This window comes from Ascaphus truei, chromosome 4, assembly GCF_040206685.1.
Source record: "Ascaphus truei isolate aAscTru1 chromosome 4, aAscTru1.hap1, whole genome shotgun sequence".
Classification (NCBI taxonomy): Eukaryota; Metazoa; Chordata; class Amphibia; order Anura; family Ascaphidae; genus Ascaphus; species Ascaphus truei.
The window spans coordinates 38,139,679-38,160,055 of record NC_134486.1 but is presented as its reverse complement, the minus strand read 5'-3'; the positions used below and the strand labels follow the sequence as shown (position 1 = coordinate 38,160,055).

Genomic DNA, 20,377 nt, shown 5'->3' with positions numbered 1-20,377 from the left:
AGGCCAGCCATATTTCAATCTCCCCACTTGCAAAGCTAGATGTCCTTAACCCTAGATCAACACACACAACTAGGCATGGACAGCAGTTCATCAGGCCATAAAACAATTTTTGTATTTTTAAAACCATTTGTAACCACCATTAACCTCAAGTGGGTTAGGTTGATTAAACTACTTAATATCTCATGATATTATCATTACTGGGCCTTAATGGTTTCTTGATCTGTAAATAGGCTTTTGGCGTTACTGATGCTCTGTTTTTATATCTTTTGGACTAAGTAAAGCAAAAATTGCATTTAATTTTTATTTAGGTATTGTTACCAAAATAATCTAATTTATATAAAAATACACCCTGCCTGCTCTGTATAAAATGTGGTGTGCTATGGGTCAACGATCAGGGGACGGACGCCTGTTTAGTATATGGAAGAAGTTTTGTACCTTTTCTGTCAAAACAGTATATTAGTAGTGGATATTTATCCAGAGAGGGGAGAGATTTTTATCAACACAAGTAAAGCAATGAAAGTATTGTCTTCTGCAGACCCACTTATTGTGTTTTCTTTGACAAACGTGATTAAGTCCCTGTCACGTACGGCACACCTGTGAGCATGTGACCTGCATATGGGACAAGGTTTTACAAACAGCTCTCAAGCTGGCCTACTTTTCATATTCGCAAAGGTACCTCAAATGAACAATATCTCCCCTCAATCTGTCCCAATATTCCATCTGTCACAGACAGCACACAAGTGAGCACGTGACTTAGATATACAACCAGGGTTAATACACTCCTGTCGTAAATCAGCTACTAGGTGGGCAGTTTTACGACTTGGAAGAAAGAAAAAAAAATTCTTGATGTTTAAAGTCTGCCTAAATATATGAAAGACCTCATCTTAATTTCTCTCATTCTTACAGACACCATCTTCACGGTTGTCTGTACTTTCCATAAATGCCTACATATACATTTTGACAGCCTAGCATCTATTTTTGCATGAGCAACAGATCTATCTTAGTCGCCCCTTAATGATGAGGTGTGTTGTGATTTGATTTGTGTTATTGCAACAATGGCAAATATTTACCTATTAGAATGAATAGGTGTCATCACATGATATCCTCATTATTAATTAAGTCCCCCAACTAAGTTGTGACCTGTTTGTCACCTCTCCCTGTGACGCACGGGATATCAAGTGTTGGTTTTCTTTGGGGCTGACAGCCCAGGATCTGGATATCTTCCCTAGCCTTCTCAACTACACATTTCACCATCAGTGATACCCCTCAATTATGCCCTCTTTGTATATCAGTACAGATGCAAGGAGGGTCTTGACCTCTCATAAACACTATGTTGTCTTTTTTTAAAATATATATATATATATATATATATTATATATAATAATCTATATATATATATCTTGAAGTTTATTGTTTTTTGTTTGCAGTACATGTTATTACAATAAATTATTTTGCATTCAATTTCCTCCATTTTGTGGTTATTCCAACATTTTTTGCATTAACAACATATTACTCACAACATAAAACTCACAGGAGGAGGAGGGGTGGGGGGGGTTCTGTCATTTTTCAGTGTCGTTGACCTGATATCCTTAAAAATTTGACTTAATTTACCACGGAGGTCCTAGAGGTTTCTGTGAGGGGGCCTAGTCTATTTTTAGTTAATTCCTCTTCTGTTTGCGTTTAATTATAGGAGAACTCACCTAACCTTATCATAGCCATATCGTGGCATTGCTCACCCCCTGAATATCTGTCTGTGCTAACCACGGTAGCCAGACCTTTTGGAAATTTGGGCCAGTGTCGTTGACCAAACTTGTCAACTTTTCCATCTGACATACAAACCAAATTCTGTTCCGAATTTTTTCGGTGGATGGAATTGTGCTCTGGTTCCACAATGCTGCGGTCTCGCACCTCATGGCAGTTGCAAAGTGCATGATCAATTTATTGCCCGCTCTGGACATCCCTTCTTTTGGTTTGTTCAGTAGAAATAGCCACGGTTGATCAAAATACTTCATATTCCCTGCCATTATTATTACAGTCCCAGTATTCTACATGTATATATTTCAAAGTGTGCTTAGACCTGGCATTCACAGAACTTGTAAATATTAACCTAACAATTGGTCTGCTGCCAGGAATTCTGGTAATGACATGCAAATGAGCACAGTGTCACTTTTTTTTTTGCTTCTTATCCATTTTAACGTGGACCCTATACGCTTATGCCTGCTAGATTACACAGGTTTTCAGCACAGCCTGGATTAAATTGCGTAGCCAGTAAACCCACTCAGCTGTTTTGTCCTTTTGGGTCCCTTCAGGGGGATGTTGGTTATACTGGCTCTGCAATGTGAAGCTGGAAGTGGCTACAACTAGAATATAATAAGTTCTGGTGAGCATAAAAGTGACAACCCCGTACCGCAAATAAAAAATACCTGTGGGCACATTCACGTCTGGGCTGATTTTTTTTTTTTTTTTTAAATGATTGCTGAATCGTGTAGAATATACCCAGCATACCCCAAATCCTTGTTGAGAAATGAGTCCATTCTGTAAAGAAACACATACTGTACGTGACTGTGTTGTAATGTTTTGTCATTATTGTGGGGTAGGTAAAGTATATGCTCTAGTCTTGTATATATACACAACACCGCAGAAAACAGCAGCAGTCAACATCTGCAGTTGTGTTTATAGTACTGAAATAGCTCGGCATTGTAGCGTTTGTTTATAGGTGTCAGAGCAAGTGTGATGCTGTTTCTTGGGGTACAATTTATTGAAGTGTACCAGATAATTCGGATATATTTTTGTTTGAGAGACTGTCTTTACCTGCAGGGACCACTTCACAATCTCAACACTAGATGTCAGTGTTGCATTTTTATTCCTAATTAGGCAAACTGTCAACCATGGGGTTTAATGATTGGGAAGCCTTCCATAAGCTTCTTATCTGCGGGGGTTAATAGTGTTGCAATGACAGAGGCCCTGTGAGAAGGGGAAAGTTTCTAGGGGAACATGCTATATGTGGTGAGTGATGGCCATTAACAGTCCTGGATTTTGTATTATGGCACTTTGTTGTTTTGTTTTTTTTAATGGACAACATACACATTATCTGTAGATGACTTTGAATTCAGCTTTATTAACCATATGTGTTTTGTTTTAACTTCCTATGGTAAATACTGTTTAGACACCTTCACAAGGATTTAATAATAATACACATGTGTACCGTAGGGAAAAAATAGCTATGACAGCTCACAATGTTTGTTTTTTTGTTTTTTTATTTTCTCCAAAGCTAAATAATCAGTTGGGAGATTCTGCAATGTAGTTTGATCTGAGTAATAGAGTTTCTGTCCCGGGTACAGTGTTAGCAGGGTGTGGTGGGCAGTTTTGGCACTTCAGTGGTTATAAACCCCTTTGGTGGAGCAGGTATGCAACACGTTAAATTGCAATGCGGTGCAGGTCTGTTCAGTACTGAAAGGGTTAATGTTTTTCTTCTTGTCTGGAAAATCCTTTCCCTCACCCCCCACCCCTCCCCTCCCTTCTGTAAAATCCTTGCCTGCCCTATATCTGTTTGTTTACTTGCCAAGATGGTCATATTAGCCTCCCCTGGTGGAGAAGCAGAAGGTTCTAGGAAAATCAACAGCTTTATTGGTTCGTCATCAGAGAAGATTCTGGATTGCGTACAGTAGTTAATTTGTTTGATGTTTGAAGAAAGAGGAGACTAATCTTTTTCTGTGCCTGATATATATGTATGTATATATTTATTTATTTTTCCCCATTCTTAACAATAGTAATGGAGTTTGGCACAAAGGATCATCTACTTGGCAGAGAGATGCTAAGCTCGAATACATTTGATGTTGGTAACTCATTTTTACGGCGTGACATATGGAAAACTGGTGTGGAAATCCTGAATGCCTAAATGTATTAAAAGTAATGTATATTGCAGAAGACTTGGAAAGTACCTCCATTTTTTTTTATTTTTTATTATTCTTATTCTGCTCTTTCAGGTTCTGAAGGAAGCTCAGATTTAGCAGACGCAAGCTTTTCTTCCAGTGGCGATGCAGACAGCGATAATGAGGCAGATGTCCCCAAGAATGAAAATGAGGCGGAAACTAGTGCGGATCCAAGCGCCGGCTGGGCTGATGCCATGGCCAAAATTCTCAACAAGAAGCTCTTGGCGAGCAAGTCTACCATACTGGTGAAAAGCAAGGCCGTAGCGAAGGAGAAAGAAAAGGAAAAAGAGGAGAAGCTGGAAAAGAAGAAACAGGTGTGTTCCACAGGCAACCACTTAGTGAGCGAGTTACCGTGTTGGCTGCCTCTTCAAAAGGAGGCGGCGAGATGTTTCATTTAAGCCGTGTGTTAGTGGGAAATGGCAGCACGGTGGAAATACTTTTTTTTTACTTATTTTAAACCAGGCCAAAAATGTGATTTTGATCTAAAGGAAAATGTTTGGTGGTAGCTGCCCATTGTTCAGTAAAATATGTTGGATCAAACAAAAGCTGTCACGCAGTTATTGGCCAATAAAAGCTGGGGTTGACCTAGAACTGAAAAAGGGGAAATAAGACATATGAGGTGATGCCAAAATTGCATAGTGGATGTGCCCCCATGTAGCATCAGCAATATAAATAGATGAGCTTCGCTGTGAGAAGATCAATGAACGCTATGACCTGAAGCTAAACTCGGGCCTTTAAAACGCGTTGATGGTGTTGGCACTATAATAGAATTTCCCACAGAAAAGACATTTTGAGAACACGTCCGGTTTCCCCCGCTTTGGAAAATATAATTTAATTCCCGAGGTCATCATCTGCCCATTTATATCTTCCTTTCTGTGAATCGCTTATACTGCAGTAGGTATTTATAGTTGGAGAAAGCAAAGGAGGCAGAATTGGTGGTGTCCTAAAACCACAAACCGTAGCCTCAGAGTATGTGTATATATCATTTTATATATATATATATATATATATTATATATTATGAGTTTTCTATGGATATCTAATCCTGCTGCACACTCAATAAGTAAGCCAATCCTATGTGGTTTATTGTGAAGTTACAGTACATGGTTAAAATGTAGTAATTTTTGATGAAAAGCCAAAGCTTGGTCATAAATTCATAGCACGTCTGCCCAGCATTATAAAGGTACAGTCCATGAAAGAGTGTTTTGTGCAGTGCAGCTGTATTATAAGATTACCACGGCTAGAAAACTATTAACTCTAAATGAAGCTGGTAAACTTTTCCTAAAGAGAGAACTTTTAAAAAAAAAAAAACTTTTTAAGGAGTAGAAACTGAGGGACATTACTTCATGTGTTCTGTAAAGGAGACAAAACAATCCTAGGAAAATAGGTGTATCTGTGAAAGGAGGCAGAACTAGTATAGGGACTGTCATTTTGTAATTTAAGACCAGGAAAGCGCTTTGTTTTTAATTCAGAAATGTGGTCATGAACGCAAGAGAACCTGTTCAGGCCTATTGCCACGTAATGCTGTGCTTACTAGACCGGTATAGAAAGCATTTGCTCTCTTCTCTTTAACCACTCTGTTGTTGAATGGTGCCTGAAATGTACAGCAATGTATATACAACTGTGAATTGGAGGTTCTTGTGTCGGTAAAAGAGTTATGCTAGCTAGAGATGTGAGAGTGTTTTTTTGTACAATATTGCGAACACGGCAAAAATTTGTCTCTTTTGAGCTGCAAAAAAAGTTGTAGCAGGGTCGGAGTTGGCATGGGGTTCGCCAAGCCATGCGCACATCTCGCTTACTATGGTAATGTGAGAATATCTCAAGTTGCTAGGTGCGCTGGTGAAGTCCTCTAGGATGGCTAGGTTCGCTTTATGCAGACGCAATGAAGAGGGCGCATGCCATGTTACGCTGACTGGCAATATTTAGCTTAAAGCTTTCTAATTTGGCATTATTAGCGATGGCATTACATTTGCAGGAAGGAACTCCTTCGTTTTGCAAAAGGCATTTTGGCCAGCTTCACACACATCTAATGATATCCCTTGTAAAGAAGGCCTAAGCAACGTTATGTAGCATCTGGGATGTATGTCTAGGTCTCTATGTTGTGCTTCGTCTTCATTTGTTGCTGTTGTGTTTTGATCAGTATCGTGAGGGTGATTATATACTTCCAGCATTTTTTATTGCTACTGTTTCACCATGGCCTGTAGTGCCCAATTTTGTGTGAAACATGTATGTCATGGTACTATAGTGCAAATAATTAATCATTATAGTAGATTATTGAATGCACTGTTTAGAAGGGGTTTTAAACTAATTTTGTTTGAGACGTTAGGGGACTTTGGCTTTCCCAAGGTCACACGAAACTGGCATCACATAGATGTCCAGCTTCAGTCTAATGCCTTAACCCAAGAGGGCCAACTGCAGTCCTCGGCCAGATTTTCAGGATATCTCTGCTTCAGCACAGTCGTTGACTGAGCCACCTCCGCTCAAGCAGAGATTTCCTGAAAACCTGACCTGTTGGTTGCCCCTGGGGACTTGAGTTGGCCATCTTAGCCTTAACTTTGGTGGTACTCAAAAATGTAATGGTGTCTTGGCTTCATCACATGAAATAGGTAGGAGTGTTTTTTGCCCCAAAACATTAATATAGGTATTTATTATTAAAGCTTTAGAAATATAATCACTAGTGGGAAAGGACTGCTTTTTAACATTAAAACCTTGCACGGGTCTATGTTTGGGACCTTGTTTAGATACATAATCTTTAAAGTAGCGAAGGGGGGTGGGGGGAGAAACAGAGTTGGAAGTACAGTATATAGAAATACTCCTCCTACTGTGTAATATGGAAATATTCAACCAAAATGTGGAACGGCTGCTTTAAGAACGGGTCAGCTCACAGAGGTTCCTTAATAGAGTTAAGAGGTGAGATTAGAGCCAAGCTATTTATTGTTGATGTATTTCAAAGAGTGCAATATCTTAGTATGTTACACTTTTCAAATGTCTCATGTTCCCTCACGTAACATTTATAACGCAGCTTGATAAGAAGCGGGAATGGGAACTGATGTGCAGAGTGAAGCCAGATGTTGTCAAAGACAAAGACGGGGAGCGAAATCTTCAGAGAATTGCCACGAGGTAAAAAAATAAAATTGTATTTTTTTCCTTTCTTTCTTTGCACTTTTTCTTCTTTAAACTAATATAGAAGTTTGTGTACGGCCTATAGTCTGTTTCCAATAAGAGTGAAAGTTTTCAGAACTGACATGTAGGAGCCAAATGATTTATGCATTTGAAGACACACGGGGTGAAGTTGAACGAAAAGGGTTTAATGTGACAAAAAAAAACTAAACATTGAAAATTAAAACTGAACATGCTTTTCTTGGAGATTTTTCTTACAACCTTAATTTCTACCAGTAACCTCTGGTTATGCGGGGGCTTTCTGCCCTCCTGTGTTTATAATGCCTGCTAACCAGTGAAATAGATGACCTTCACTGCTAGAGGCTTCTAAATAGGGATTTATTTATTCTGCATATTGGATAGGTTGGAGGGAGTCAATATTCACCAATAATACAGTAGTTACTGTAGCAGTCCTATTGAATCTCCCACCAGGCAGAGAACACCATTCATAGGCTCTATGGGAACATGATTTATTAAATTGCTGTTTTTTATATTGCCCATTAGAGCAGCTGCAAAGTATTGGCAGAAGTGACTTTGTGCCATTTTAATACTTTTTAGACTAGGGTTGGATGTAGAAAAGGTGAACTAAAATGAGATGTCAAAAAAGGACTCTGTATTAAACCTATATTCTAAAGCACAGAGACAATAGTCAGTGAAGTGTGACTACAAATCAAACCTTGGGCTTGTCCATGGTTGTCTATTGGTTAATCATCAGAATTTTTTTATGTATATTATCAATATTTTTATGGATAATACACAAATGAATTCTGGAGCTGGCTTTAGAGTACAGTATCTGGCAGCACAGGAAGTCCCAGGGCCTTTACAGAAGGCTCTCCTGTTTTGCTATTGGACCTACTTAGGCTGCGACCACGCTAGCGCTGAGCATGCTGACTGCGCGGTGCTTGCCGAGGTAAGTTTTGGGAAGTGCAGTTGTCCCCGCTCACGCGGTGCGCGCACACGGACGCTCACCTACGCTTGGCGCTTGCGTAAACAAAAAAAAAGAAGACTTTCAACCTCGCTCAACTTACCCACAATGCCCGCGCGCGCTTGCGAAATAGTGCGGACACCCGGCGCTCATGCTTGGAGAGCTGGTGACGTCACTGCTCTCGAGCATGAGCGCGGTGAGCAGCAGTGTGGCCGCAGCCTTACGAGCAACTGAAAGGCTGTCTACTGATATCCATCCTTTGGTTAGAGAAGATGTCGACATCTCCGCGTGGCTCTACTGTTCAATTTCTCTGACAATGTTTCTGAAATTGCTTGGTTTAGTTACTTGTTTTTCAGCAGGGAAGGTTTTTTTTTTTCCTCACCTATCATATACTGTATAATATAAACTCTCGTATCATACATGTAAAATTGATAAGATCGGACATTTTCTGCCACATTGGTCAAATCTGTTAAGGTTTTAATTTAAACACCCCCCACCCCCCATCCTCACACACACACACTTCTTGACCTCGTTTGAGAACTTGCAGGCTTTGTTGTCCCCTCTAGTGCTTTGTTGTGGGATATGTTGTGATAATTGTGGACCAACACTGCCATTGAATTGTATTGAAATGCTATGATATTCTGTTGTATAACGGGATATGTTGTGTGTTTCACGTCACATGCTATATCTGTAGGTACTGCATGGTTGAGAAGATGAAAGATTTGCCAAGATTGGACTAAATACATAGTACAAAGCAGAAAAGAAGTGCTCCCAGTAACAAGTGTAGTAGCAGTAAAGTGAATTTTAGTGATAAAATAAGTAGATTTTGCAGCTCCAACCTTTGCATAGACTGTGTGCTTAAGTCTATTTAAATAGATAGGTGTTTTTCTGGGTTGGAGTGCAGGTGATTATAGCAAAGGAACGTAAAATGGACTGAGAAAAAGACTAGCACCCGCTAGATATTGTCTCCTCGTACGTGGCTTATTCGTAGTACATTCGGACAAAGAAAAAGCAGGACATGGTGTAGTATGAAGTATGGTGTATTAAAACAATGTAGCAATTCCACTAAAATGTTATCAATGAAAAGTGGGCATGTCGTGCAAGTGCACAGCAGGAATCTTTGCAGCAGATGGTACTAGTGATGCGGTTCAGATCTCTATATTCCCAATCGCTCACCTCTCGCTGCGCCTGACGTCATGTCACTTCTGGTATCCGCACATAGCACTGAATGCGGGTACCTCCGTTTCGCAGGCAAACTGCTCTCCCCAATTCCGGACTCGGACAACGCGTCTCGCTGTGTAAGACTTCCTCAGGAATCAGTGTTGTGGGTCCATATTGGTAAATCTTATATTGTACTACCCATTAAGCTAAATTATCAATTGGTAATCATTGGACCATTTAAAGGGCTATTGCATTATTCAAATCTATACAGTGATATTTCAAATTCATTCAAGAAAATCATACTATCTCTATACAGACACCTTAAAATAGATAAAATATATTACAAGGTCAATTAAACAATTGATGAAATACAGGGAATTAATATGAGCACTAAAAATCTCAATTTGAACCACATATATAAAGCTCAATAGCAACCAATGATACGTGAAATGGATGGGAGGAAAAGAAAAAAGTATTGATACAAAAAAACAGAATCTAAAAATGCTAACAATTATTAAAATAATGCTAAATGCAGTAAGAGCATGAATTATTATATAATAATGTACCAATATTAAAATATTACAATTCATAAAAGATGGGTAATATAAACCATATTAAAACATAATTTTATATTTTAATATTTATAATCAGTACATTAAGAGACATAATGAGGTAGGATGGGACTAAGGGGCCTATGCAGCAATTTGCGATATGTGTGTGTCGGCAGCACGCTTACATCTCCTGTGTTTGCCGGGAATTTGCCGCTAAATGCAGTAAATGGCGATTGTGAGGGAAATTGGTGAGTTGCACATGTTGCGCGTACACGGCGCAGCGCTCCGCGTTCCTGCAGTCAGTGGCGGATGACGGCATGTATCCGTATTTCACTTGAATGTGGCGTCAACCTCTGCACATAAATAAAAAAACCTCCTTCTTGCTTAAAGCATTCAGTTACTCTCGGTAGTGACTGTCTTGCTGTTACTGACATTAGCAAACCTTTTACTGCTGTCCCTAATTAGATACTTTTAGAAACATACCTGGTGCAGTGCTACAGTTGTGTCTTCTGTTCTTTGACACGTGAAGAGGTGATACATGTGTGCATGTGACTTGTGACATTTCATGTACATTTGTGTCTGTGTGTTGGACTATGTTGCAAAGCTTACATTTCAGTGAGTTGCTGTGTGTACTGTAACCCGTGCATGCAGCAAGAGGCAAGATACGTCATGTATCTGTATTGAAGGAGAATTTGGCGCCAACTTTTGAACATGAAAAAATCACCTCATGATAGTTTGACCTTACATTCTGTTACTCACAGCAGTGTGTTTCTTGCTGCTAGTGACATTAGCAAGGCTTTCACAGCGCTGTCCCTCAATAGATAGTTTTAGGAACATACCTGCTTCTTGTCATTCACAAGACAGACACCTTTGGCTAACATTAATAATGTATTTTATTATAAACAACACATGTAACAGGTTCTGAATGACATGTAATACAATTGAAGCTGCTCTGCCAGCAGCAACAGTACAATGACACAACAATGTCACTAGCAGCTGAAATGTTCGGCTCTCGCCTGCTTGTTGGTGCCTTCTTGTATTGCCGCAGCTTTTTGGCGCTTTTTTCGCAAGGAGTTTCTCCCGCGCACCCCCGAGATCTTACTCGGCATCTACTGAATTCTGCGTGCTGCTTAATATGGCGAAATAGCCATTCTCGCCACCCCGCCGGCGCTTGATTTCCGGCAACAATTGCATATGCCGTTTTTCAGGTAACTCGCACACATACCGCCATCAACTGCATACTACATGCCAATCTCGCAATAAAACAGCCAAATTCAGCCTTCTCGCAAGTTACTGCATAGGCCCCTAAATCTCAATCACATAAAAGGTCAATATCAGCATGGACGCCCCCTGGACTCGGGGTCCCTAACTTTATATAATTTTAACTTGTTTATTAATGACCTTGAGGTTAGCATCATAGTTACATAGTTACATAGTAGATGAGGTTGAAAAAAGACTTCCGTCCATGTTCAACCTATGCTAAATTTAGACAACAGATACTTTATCCTATATCTATACTTATTGATCCAGAGGAAGGCAAACAAAAAACCCCATTAAGGGGAAAAATGAATTCCTTCCTGACTCCAAGAATTGGCAATCAGATTAATCCCTGGATCAACATCCTTCCCATGTATACTTATTTGGTATATCCCTGTATACCTTTCCCATCTAAAAAGATGTCCAACCTTTTTTGAACAAATCTATTGTATCTGCCATCACAGTCTCCATGGGTAATGAATTCCACATTTTAACTGCCCTTACTGTAAAGAACCCTTTCCTTTGTTGCTGGTGAAATTTCCTTTCCTCCAACCTTAAGGGATGGCCCCGAGTCCTTTGTACTGCCCGTGGGATGAATAGTTCTTTTGAAAGCTCCTTGTATTGTCCCTGAATATATTTGTATATAGTTATCATATCCCCTCTTAGACGCCTCTTTTCTAATGTAAATAAATCTAATTTAGCTAGCCTCTCCTCATAAGTTAGAATGTCCATCCCCTTTATTAATTTGGTGGCTCTTCTCTGCACTCTCTCTAGTTCCATAATGTCTTTTCTTAGGATTGGTGCCCAAAATTGTACTCCAGATCAAAATCTCTTTTTTGAGGTTTAATACAGATAAATGTAAGGTTATGCATTTGGGAAGCAAGAATAAACAGGTGACTTACAAATTAAATGGGGATAAATTGGGGGAATCCTTGATGGGGAAGGATTTAGGAGTGCTTGGAGGCAGCAGGATTAGCAATAGTGCCCATAGTCATGCAGTAGCTGCAAAGACAAACAAAATCGTACCTTGCATTAAACGGGCTATGGATGGAAGGTAAGTAAACATAATTATGCCCCTTTACAAAGCATTAGTGAGACCACACCTTGAATATGGAGTACAATTTTGGGCACCACTCCTTAGAAAATACATTCTGGAACTGGAGAGGGCAGAGAAGAGACACTAAATTAATAAAGGGGATGAACAATCTAACTTATGAGGGGAGGATAGCTAAATTAGATTTATTTACATTAGAAAAGAGGCATCTAAGAGGGGATATAATAACCAGTGGTTGAAAAATCACCAAAAAATCTACTCGCCACACAAAAAAATCTACTCGCCACCTTGTACCAAACGTGTGCTGCTTGGGCCAATATTTACTCGCCCGGGGGTTAAATCCACTCGCCCGGGGCGAGCAAATGTATAGGTTTGTCGAACACTGATAATAACTATAGACAAATATATTCGGGGACAGTACAAAGAGCTTTCAAAAGAACTATTCATCCCAAGGGCAGTACAAAGGACTCGGTGGCATCCCTTTAGGTTGGAAGAAAGGAGTTTCACCAGCAACAAAGGAAAGGGTTCTTTACAGTAAGGGCAGTTAAAATGTGGAATTCATTACCCATGGAGACTGTGATGGTAGATACAATAGATTTGTTCAAAAAAGTTGGACATCTTTTTAGAAAAGAAAGGTGTATACAGGGATATCCCAAATAAGTAAACATGGGAAGAATGTAGATCCAGGGAGTAATCTTATTGCCAATTTTTGGAGTCAGGAAGGAATTTATTTTCCCCCTTATGTGATTTAATTGGATGATATGACACTGGGGTTTTTTGTTTGCCTTCCTCTGGATAAATAAGTAAGTATAGATATAGGATAAAGTCTCTGTTGTCTAAATTTAGCATAGGTTGAACTTGATGCACGCATGTCTTTTTTCAACCTCCTCCTACTATGTAACTATATCCAAAAAGATTCTCTTTGGATCAGAGCTGTTTGCCTGATAAAATGTGAGTGGAATTGTCACCTAATATTATTGTTGAATACACTATACTCTTCATACCACACTGTCCTGCCTTTGCTTTCTCTGAATATGCTGGGAATACGCCACATAGTTACATAGTAGATGAGGTTGAAAAAGGCAAGTTCAAACTATTTTAAATTTAGACGACAGATACTTAACCTATATTTGTATTTACAGTATTTTGATCCAGAGCAGTCAAACAAACAACCCCAGTGAAACTATCCAATAATGTCCCCTAAGGGAAAAAAGAAATTCCTTCCTGACGCCAATTTAATGCACCTTTTTTGTTTATTGCTTTCATTGCAGCTGTGTTTAATGCTTAATATGTTGATATAACTTCTTTCCCACAGAGGTGTCGTACAGTTATTTAATGCGGTGCGAACACATCAGAGTAACATCGGGGAGAAGATGAAAGAAGTAGGGGGCTCTGAAAGAAAACGCAGTAAGCTTATTTCGTCCGTCTCCAAAAAAGACTTCATAAATGTTCTTCGAGGAAAGGAAAGTAAAGCGGAGCAGAATACCAACGAGAAACGAGGAAGAAAGAAGGTGCGTTTTAGTATTTGAATGTTAACCAGGTCCTGATTATGTCCCATCATGTCTGCCCCAGAATCGGTCAGCAGCTGCAATATCTGGTACAAGGAGGACATTGATCCTCTTAATCAAAATGACACAAAATACAAAACTCCCACAAACCCCCTTTGACACACATATATATAAATATATATTTTTGTTTAAAAAAAAAAACAAGTGTAGGTATTATCAAGTGACTATGACATGTAAGCTAAAACCATTATGCTTAATATTATGGTAGGAGCATACCATTTTTAACACTTAAATGTAAAAGTGTTGAAGTATAAAAGTGGTTGCAGTGCATTGGGCTTTATTTGTGTTTAGTATGATTTTTGGGCTGCCGTTGAAACAAGCAAGGTCAGTGCATATATAATTCCTACTGGGAGAAAATATCAATATCTTGTTATACAATTACATTTACATAGGTGCAGAAGAATATATTTATTTCTTTAAAGCCATAGCAGAAAATGTATTTGTAGCCATACTGCAGCAGTTCACAGATCAGATGTTCATAGAGATGCATCTCATTGTTCTATACCAGGGGTGGTAATTCCGGTCCTCAAGAGCTACCAACAGGTCAGGTGCTCAGGATATCCCTGTTTCAGCACAGGTGTCTCAATCATTGGCTCAGTCTTTGACCGAGTCACCTGTGCTGAAGCAGAGATCTGAAAACCTGACTTGTTGGTGACCCTTGAGGACGGGAGTTGCCCATCCATGTACTATACTGACATGTCTGCATTATTTGCTGTAGTAGCAGGGTTTGTTCAAGGTTTATTGGGCAAGTTTTTCCTTCCTCGAAAGAGGAGCGTCTCTCAATAATAATAATAATAATACTAATACAAGATATGTGGCTGTGACCTGAAGTGCAGGATTTTCAGAAGTGCTCTATTCAACTTTGTGTATCTTATTGGAGGTAAACTTACCAGCTTTCATTATAAATTAAGATTATTTAGGCAAACCAGGGCTTTTTAAATCACAATGCTTGTGTAACGGATTTTCTGGCCTAGCCCGACCCACCCAATCTCACATTGGCCCCTGTGGTCTAACCAGTCCCCATTACAGTGTAGTGTCTGGTGGTGCACCTGTTGGCAACAGGACTCCTGAGTCTCCCGCATGATTTTGTGTGGGGATTGCCAACCCAGAAAGGCAGCTGAGGTAGTGTGCATGAGTCCTACCTATATCCAGTGCAGCGCCTCCACCTCATCAGGATCCCAGTGTCCGCTTGTGGATGGTACTGGTGAGGAACTCCTCTGTGGTGCCTTCCTCTGTGTAATCACTCCACACTTACACACGAGGGTATGATTTAACAGGATCATCTTTATTGACTTGCGGCGGGCCAGCTGCCCCTCACAGTGGGTGTACTTAGCCTCTCATGTTAACCGCACTTCCCTTTGAAAGGTGTCCTTTCCCAAATTGGTGGATTCCCTATCTCCCCTTAGGGAGATGGTCCCTGGTCACAGTCTTATAAGCTGTCTCCTCCCAAGCCTGCACTCAGACTTGCTCCTGGTCTCATAGTCTCTTACATAACCTTCCAACAGCTTCTGAACTCCTCCTCTAACAACTTCTGAACTAACTTTTTGCACCGTGCTGTGCCTTATGTATCCTCTGGGGGCTGGCACAACTCTGACATCACTAACCGTGGATTCAGAGCATGTGACCACTCCCATCCATACATAGGGCACCTCACCAGGGTGTGAGGGCAAACCTCCATAATTACTGCTGGCATGCCCATAACTTACCAGGCCTTACTGTCAGCAGGAGAGATGACTGTAGCCATTTTACAGCATGGTTACACTTGTATACCTGTAAATGATGGGTGACTGCAACATTCTTGGGAGCTGAAGAAAGACGCCCATGTTACTGCTGAGCCCATCCTCAGGCACTGTGGTTTTGTCTTCTTGCAGGTGACCTGTTGGCTGTGCTTACGTTTTGAAATGACTCGTGTAACTCAGAACTTATTTAACAGTGCGATCCCTCTTGACCAACAGGAACCACTAGTAGTGGCATATTCATTGTATTCAATTTTAGACAGGCCTCTTTTTCTGTCTTTTTTAAGTTTTTTTTTTTTTTAAATGTGATTTGCCCCCAATAATGTAAAGTTTCTAAACGTGGGAATATATTTTAAAATTGTGTTTTTTACATGCCACTGACCGTGGACTTGGCGCTGTGCGTAGAATTTTGCAAGCACAAAGAGTCCCCTGCCCAGAAGATCTTACAATATAATCGTGGTGCCTGAGGCACATGGCGATACTGACTTGCCCAAGACGAAAAGGAGAACAGACCATGGGTTTTTCAACTGGTTCATCCACTTCAAAGGCTGCCGCTTTACAACTGAGCCACTCCTTCAACCGTAACATGGTTAACTAATATATAGGGGTTTGTTACTGAACTCCAGGAACCTCGGCCAAACCAGATTTTAGGAATAACCAATAAATAAAAAAAGCCACACGAGCCGAGAAACACTGCTCTGGATGCTCCCTTTTGTGTGATGCCAATATGGGCGCTCTCTCCTTCCTTAATGGAATGTTTGGCTGCGGCCAACGGAGCTGGACATTTTGCCGCGGTGTCCGTTCCCGCGCCTTACCCAGCAAACCATGTCTGCCACTCCAACAACTGCATGTCCCGAGCGCCCGTCCCGACAACTGCATGTTTTATGTCCCGCGCGGGAACGCTGCACTGCGTAGACGGGCCGCTCCGACCGGCCATCTTTAAGAGTCCGGCGGGACACTTACAGATGGAGCGGCCTGTATGGGCAGTTTTAGCGGTCCTGCGCGGGACAATTAAACGTGCCGTTGTCTGGCGCGGCAAATCTGGCGGGTCAGGAGCGGACATCGGCAACACCCAACTGTCCTAGACCGCTCCCATCCAGCCTTATTGGTTCTTTGTCAGGAATGGATGGGCTAAAGCAGAGGTTCAAGACCCCCCCCAACAGGTTAGGTTTTAAGGATACCTGTGCTGAAGCAGTGAGTCACCGATTGAGTCACCTGTACTGAAGCAGGTATATCCTGAAAACCTGACCTATTTGGGGGGGAGGGGGTGGTCTTTAGCACCCCTGTACTAATGTTAGATGTAACACTTGGCTGAAGAAGAAAATCTCATTTCCAACCAGAAACAAAAATAGCCAAATATTTGCTTAAAGCTTGGATTACATTTGTGTAAGGAAGGCAATTCCTTTAGGAGAATTGTACCATTACTATAAGAGGGGTTTGCAGTTTTCTCTGCTTCTTTCTCTTTAAAAGAATATTGTGGATCAAGATCTTTCACACAAACTGATGGTGCGACCGAGTGTGTGATGCCACGCATGCCTGTAGCTCGCGCAAGACATGCACTAAGCTGGAGGCGGGGCGGACGCGTCACACGGCAGGTTCACCCTCATTGGAGGAACCACTCACGTGGCCGTCGCGCGCAAAACCCCCAAATTGAATTGTATTTTTAAAAACCGCTCGCGTGCGCTGTTGGCGGCCTCATTGAGGAACGCAGATTTGTGCGCATACCACAACGATTATCGCGGCCTTGGTCTGTATTGTATTCTTCTGCATTCACTTCATTGGTACATTTCACAGATCCAAATCTGTTACATCTCTGCATATTTCATATGTATAATATCTTTTGCAACCGGTCTGTTAAAATGGCTAAATTAGATTGTATCTTGCCTTTTCCAAATCCACTTCAAGCAAAAGGGTTGTATTAGCTGCAATTTGAGAAGCAATTGGCAAAGGAGAAAAATGTGTCACATTTATTTCCTGCCTCGATCTTTAAAAAAAAAAAATGTTTTGTCTTTGGAATTCTAAGTTCATCGCTGTCCCAGCGACGTTAAAAACAGCCCCTGCTTACACAGCAGCTCATCTAAAAATATCGAATGCAGTTTTGTACACACCAATTAAATGTCACCCGTGATCTTGCCAGGCTTTTAAGTAGTCCTAAAGAAGAGAAATCTAAAACTGACGTTTTCATCCCTCCCCGTGCCAGAGGCAGATTTTTCTTGCTAAGAAAATCACAAATCTTTCACTCCACCCGAACAGGTTTTCAGGACACCCTATCTTCAGAACAAGTGTTTCAATCAGTCCCTGCTTCAGTACAGGGGCTTATGGGCTCATTTGAAGCTGGGATACCCTGAAAACCTGACTTGCTTGAGGGGGGGGGGGGGACTGGAGTTGAGCATCCCTGCTGTAAAGGTTAATCATGCTAATTGGTTGATTGCCAAGAATGCAGTTATCAAGAATGAAGTCAGATGCCCCACCCCTCTCCTCTTCAGTCACTGACAGGATCAACATAGTTACCCACCTTAATTATCAGTCATTATAACGGATTACAAATATCTATCTCGGACGTGTACGTTTCGGTTAAGGCCCCGGTACTAGAAAAAGTATGAAATGCAACACTTGAATCACATTTTTTTGAGCATATTTGATATTGTTGTTTACAATTCTTCTGCAGTTTTCCTTTGACAATCACCAAATACATGAGAAATGATGCTCAGGAAGTGTACAGTTTAGTTGACCTAATCACCAAAGGTCAAGGACCTTTTGTACACAGAGGCATTTTTTTTATTTATTTTTTTTAACGTTTCATAGCAACAATACACATACAAAACAAGTCGCTTCCACAGCGGAAAATATCAAAGCTGCTTCCCACGTAAAGGTTTCTGTTCTGTACCAAGTATACAAACGATGAACAAATACAAACTGTACTGCGTTTATAAACTTAGGGTGACCTATCTTTTATAGAAGTAAATGGTGCCTTTGTTATGAGATTCTAGGACGTGAGCTTCACTTCCAGTCATTCCCTGCATGAGTCTCTCATCACATAAAAGCTGCATTGGCGTAGTCCTATTGAATTACAAGGAAACATTTTGTCAAATACCTTGAATTGTTGGATTTATTGTGTTAATGAAATGCTTTTCCGTCATGGTATGTTAATGTAGTTGTAACCCTCATATAGATTGAGTACTGTGCAAACCCATGATAGTCAAAATTTAACAAACACTCAATCTCTGGGTCACAGCAGTGCAGAAAATTTATTGCAAGTGTAGCCCTGGTAAGATTATGGGCTATATTTCTACTCTCCTCCTGGCATAATCCCTGTGTAAGGGCAGGTTTGCCAGGAGTTATCATGGGTTTTCCCCACCTCAAGCACTTGCCCTGAGATAGTGAAGGGCGGTCACCTGACTCTGTGTCCAATCAAGAGGCACAGGGGCGGTACCTACTAAATCTACTTTTGGCAGTGCAACTTCCTATTTAGAGAGAGAGTTAGTGTGTGTTATTAGAGTGAGAAAGGAGGTTAGAGTCTGATGAGTAGAGCTGATGGACATAGGCAGTGTTCGACAAACCTATACATTTGCTCGCCCCGGGCAAGTGGATTTAACCCCCGGGCGAGTAAATATTGGCCCAAGCAGCACACGTTTGGTACTGGGTGGCGAGTAGATTTTTTTGTGTGGCGAGTAGATTTTTTGGTGATTTGTCAACCACTGGACATAGGTATGTGGACCAAGTACATCTCATCCTGCTTAGGGGGTGATGGAAGAGCTAGCCCCACTCTCGGTGGCCCTTAGGCACAGAGTGGAGGCAGGGACATCCTGAAGGAGTACAGCTGGCTGGCTGTATACTGTCTGTTCCTGATTTACTACTGCTGCTGCTGCTGTGAAGCAATAGAGAGTTTTACTTAAAGAGACAGAGGGTGAGACTGGAATCTCTCATCCCTGGGAGGGGATTTTGCAGTAGGGATTCCACCCCGTATCCCTGGGGCCTACTACAGCAAACTTTCAAAATGGGGATATACATTTGTTTAACCATAATTCCTGTGAGACTTTCTATGTACCTATTAAAACTTTGTGTTTTTAGCAGAAGTTGAGCTTTCCATATTGAATTAATTGCGTTTCTTGTGACCAAGATATGTCACTGATGCAAAAGTTACTTACTTTAGTCATATTGCCCATATAAGCGGAAATACTTTCGGGGCCAATGCAGCCCATAAATTAGCAACACTTAACACCTGACTTTTTCAGGGCTGAATGTAAAAGGTGCATGTTGCATGTTATCATTGACCAGGTAAAACTACCGCCTAGCATAATACCTGCACTTCAGACTATGTATCACGATGTGTCATACCAGCTTAATGTAATCATGGACACAATACTACGTTATTGCCCTGAGTCTCCTGAGTACATGGATACCACATAGTGTGTATATGTGTATATATGTTTACATACTGTTTTGTCCAATACATGCCCCAAAGTTTTAAGATTGTGTAAGGCTCTCCACGCCTACATTTTGTTGGCTGAATCAAAATGGCGTATATTTCTGAGAAAAATGTCAAGACTACCAACTTTAGGCTTTGCATCAAAATTCCTCACAGGCTCGGTGTAATCATGGAAAGGAATACCTAATGTAATTTAGACGAGTGCTGCATGTTTTCACACAAAATTGTAACTTTGAATTTTTGTTCAGAAGTCGTCTTTATATTTTCCCCATAAATTTACACAAATTTTGGATTTTGTATCAAATTCTCCACACCAGCTCGGTGAACTTATGGAAAATAATACAAAATGTTATCTCCTTGTTCCCCCAAATACACTGATACCGGGCATGTATAGGTTGACATACTATTTTGGCAAATCGGAGTAACCCCCTCTATTAGCATATCCTGTAGCATGCTTGGTACAGGGAATGGGGGGGGGGGGCACTCCTTAGTATTGGGGAATGGAGGGCACTCCTTGTGATAAACAAATGTGTTTAATAAGGTAACCCCTCAAATCTAACCCCATATTGTATTTTACAGTGGGGAGCTTTGCGCTCCGTGATAACT

At 40.8% G+C, this 20,377-nt stretch overlaps 1 protein-coding gene across 1 annotated transcript in view; it reads left to right on the top strand.

The window, feature by feature from the left end:
• The window catches only part of RRP15 (ribosomal RNA processing 15 homolog), a 46,275-nt gene that overhangs the window by 7,235 nt on the left and 18,663 nt on the right, over positions 1-20,377 (top strand). The window contains exons 2-4 of the mRNA XM_075595589.1: positions 3,987-4,246; positions 6,954-7,051; positions 13,354-13,549. Of these exons, the coding sequence (XP_075451704.1) occupies positions 3,987-4,246; positions 6,954-7,051; positions 13,354-13,549 (554 nt within the window). The remainder of the gene's footprint in view (positions 1-3,986; positions 4,247-6,953; positions 7,052-13,353; positions 13,550-20,377) is intronic.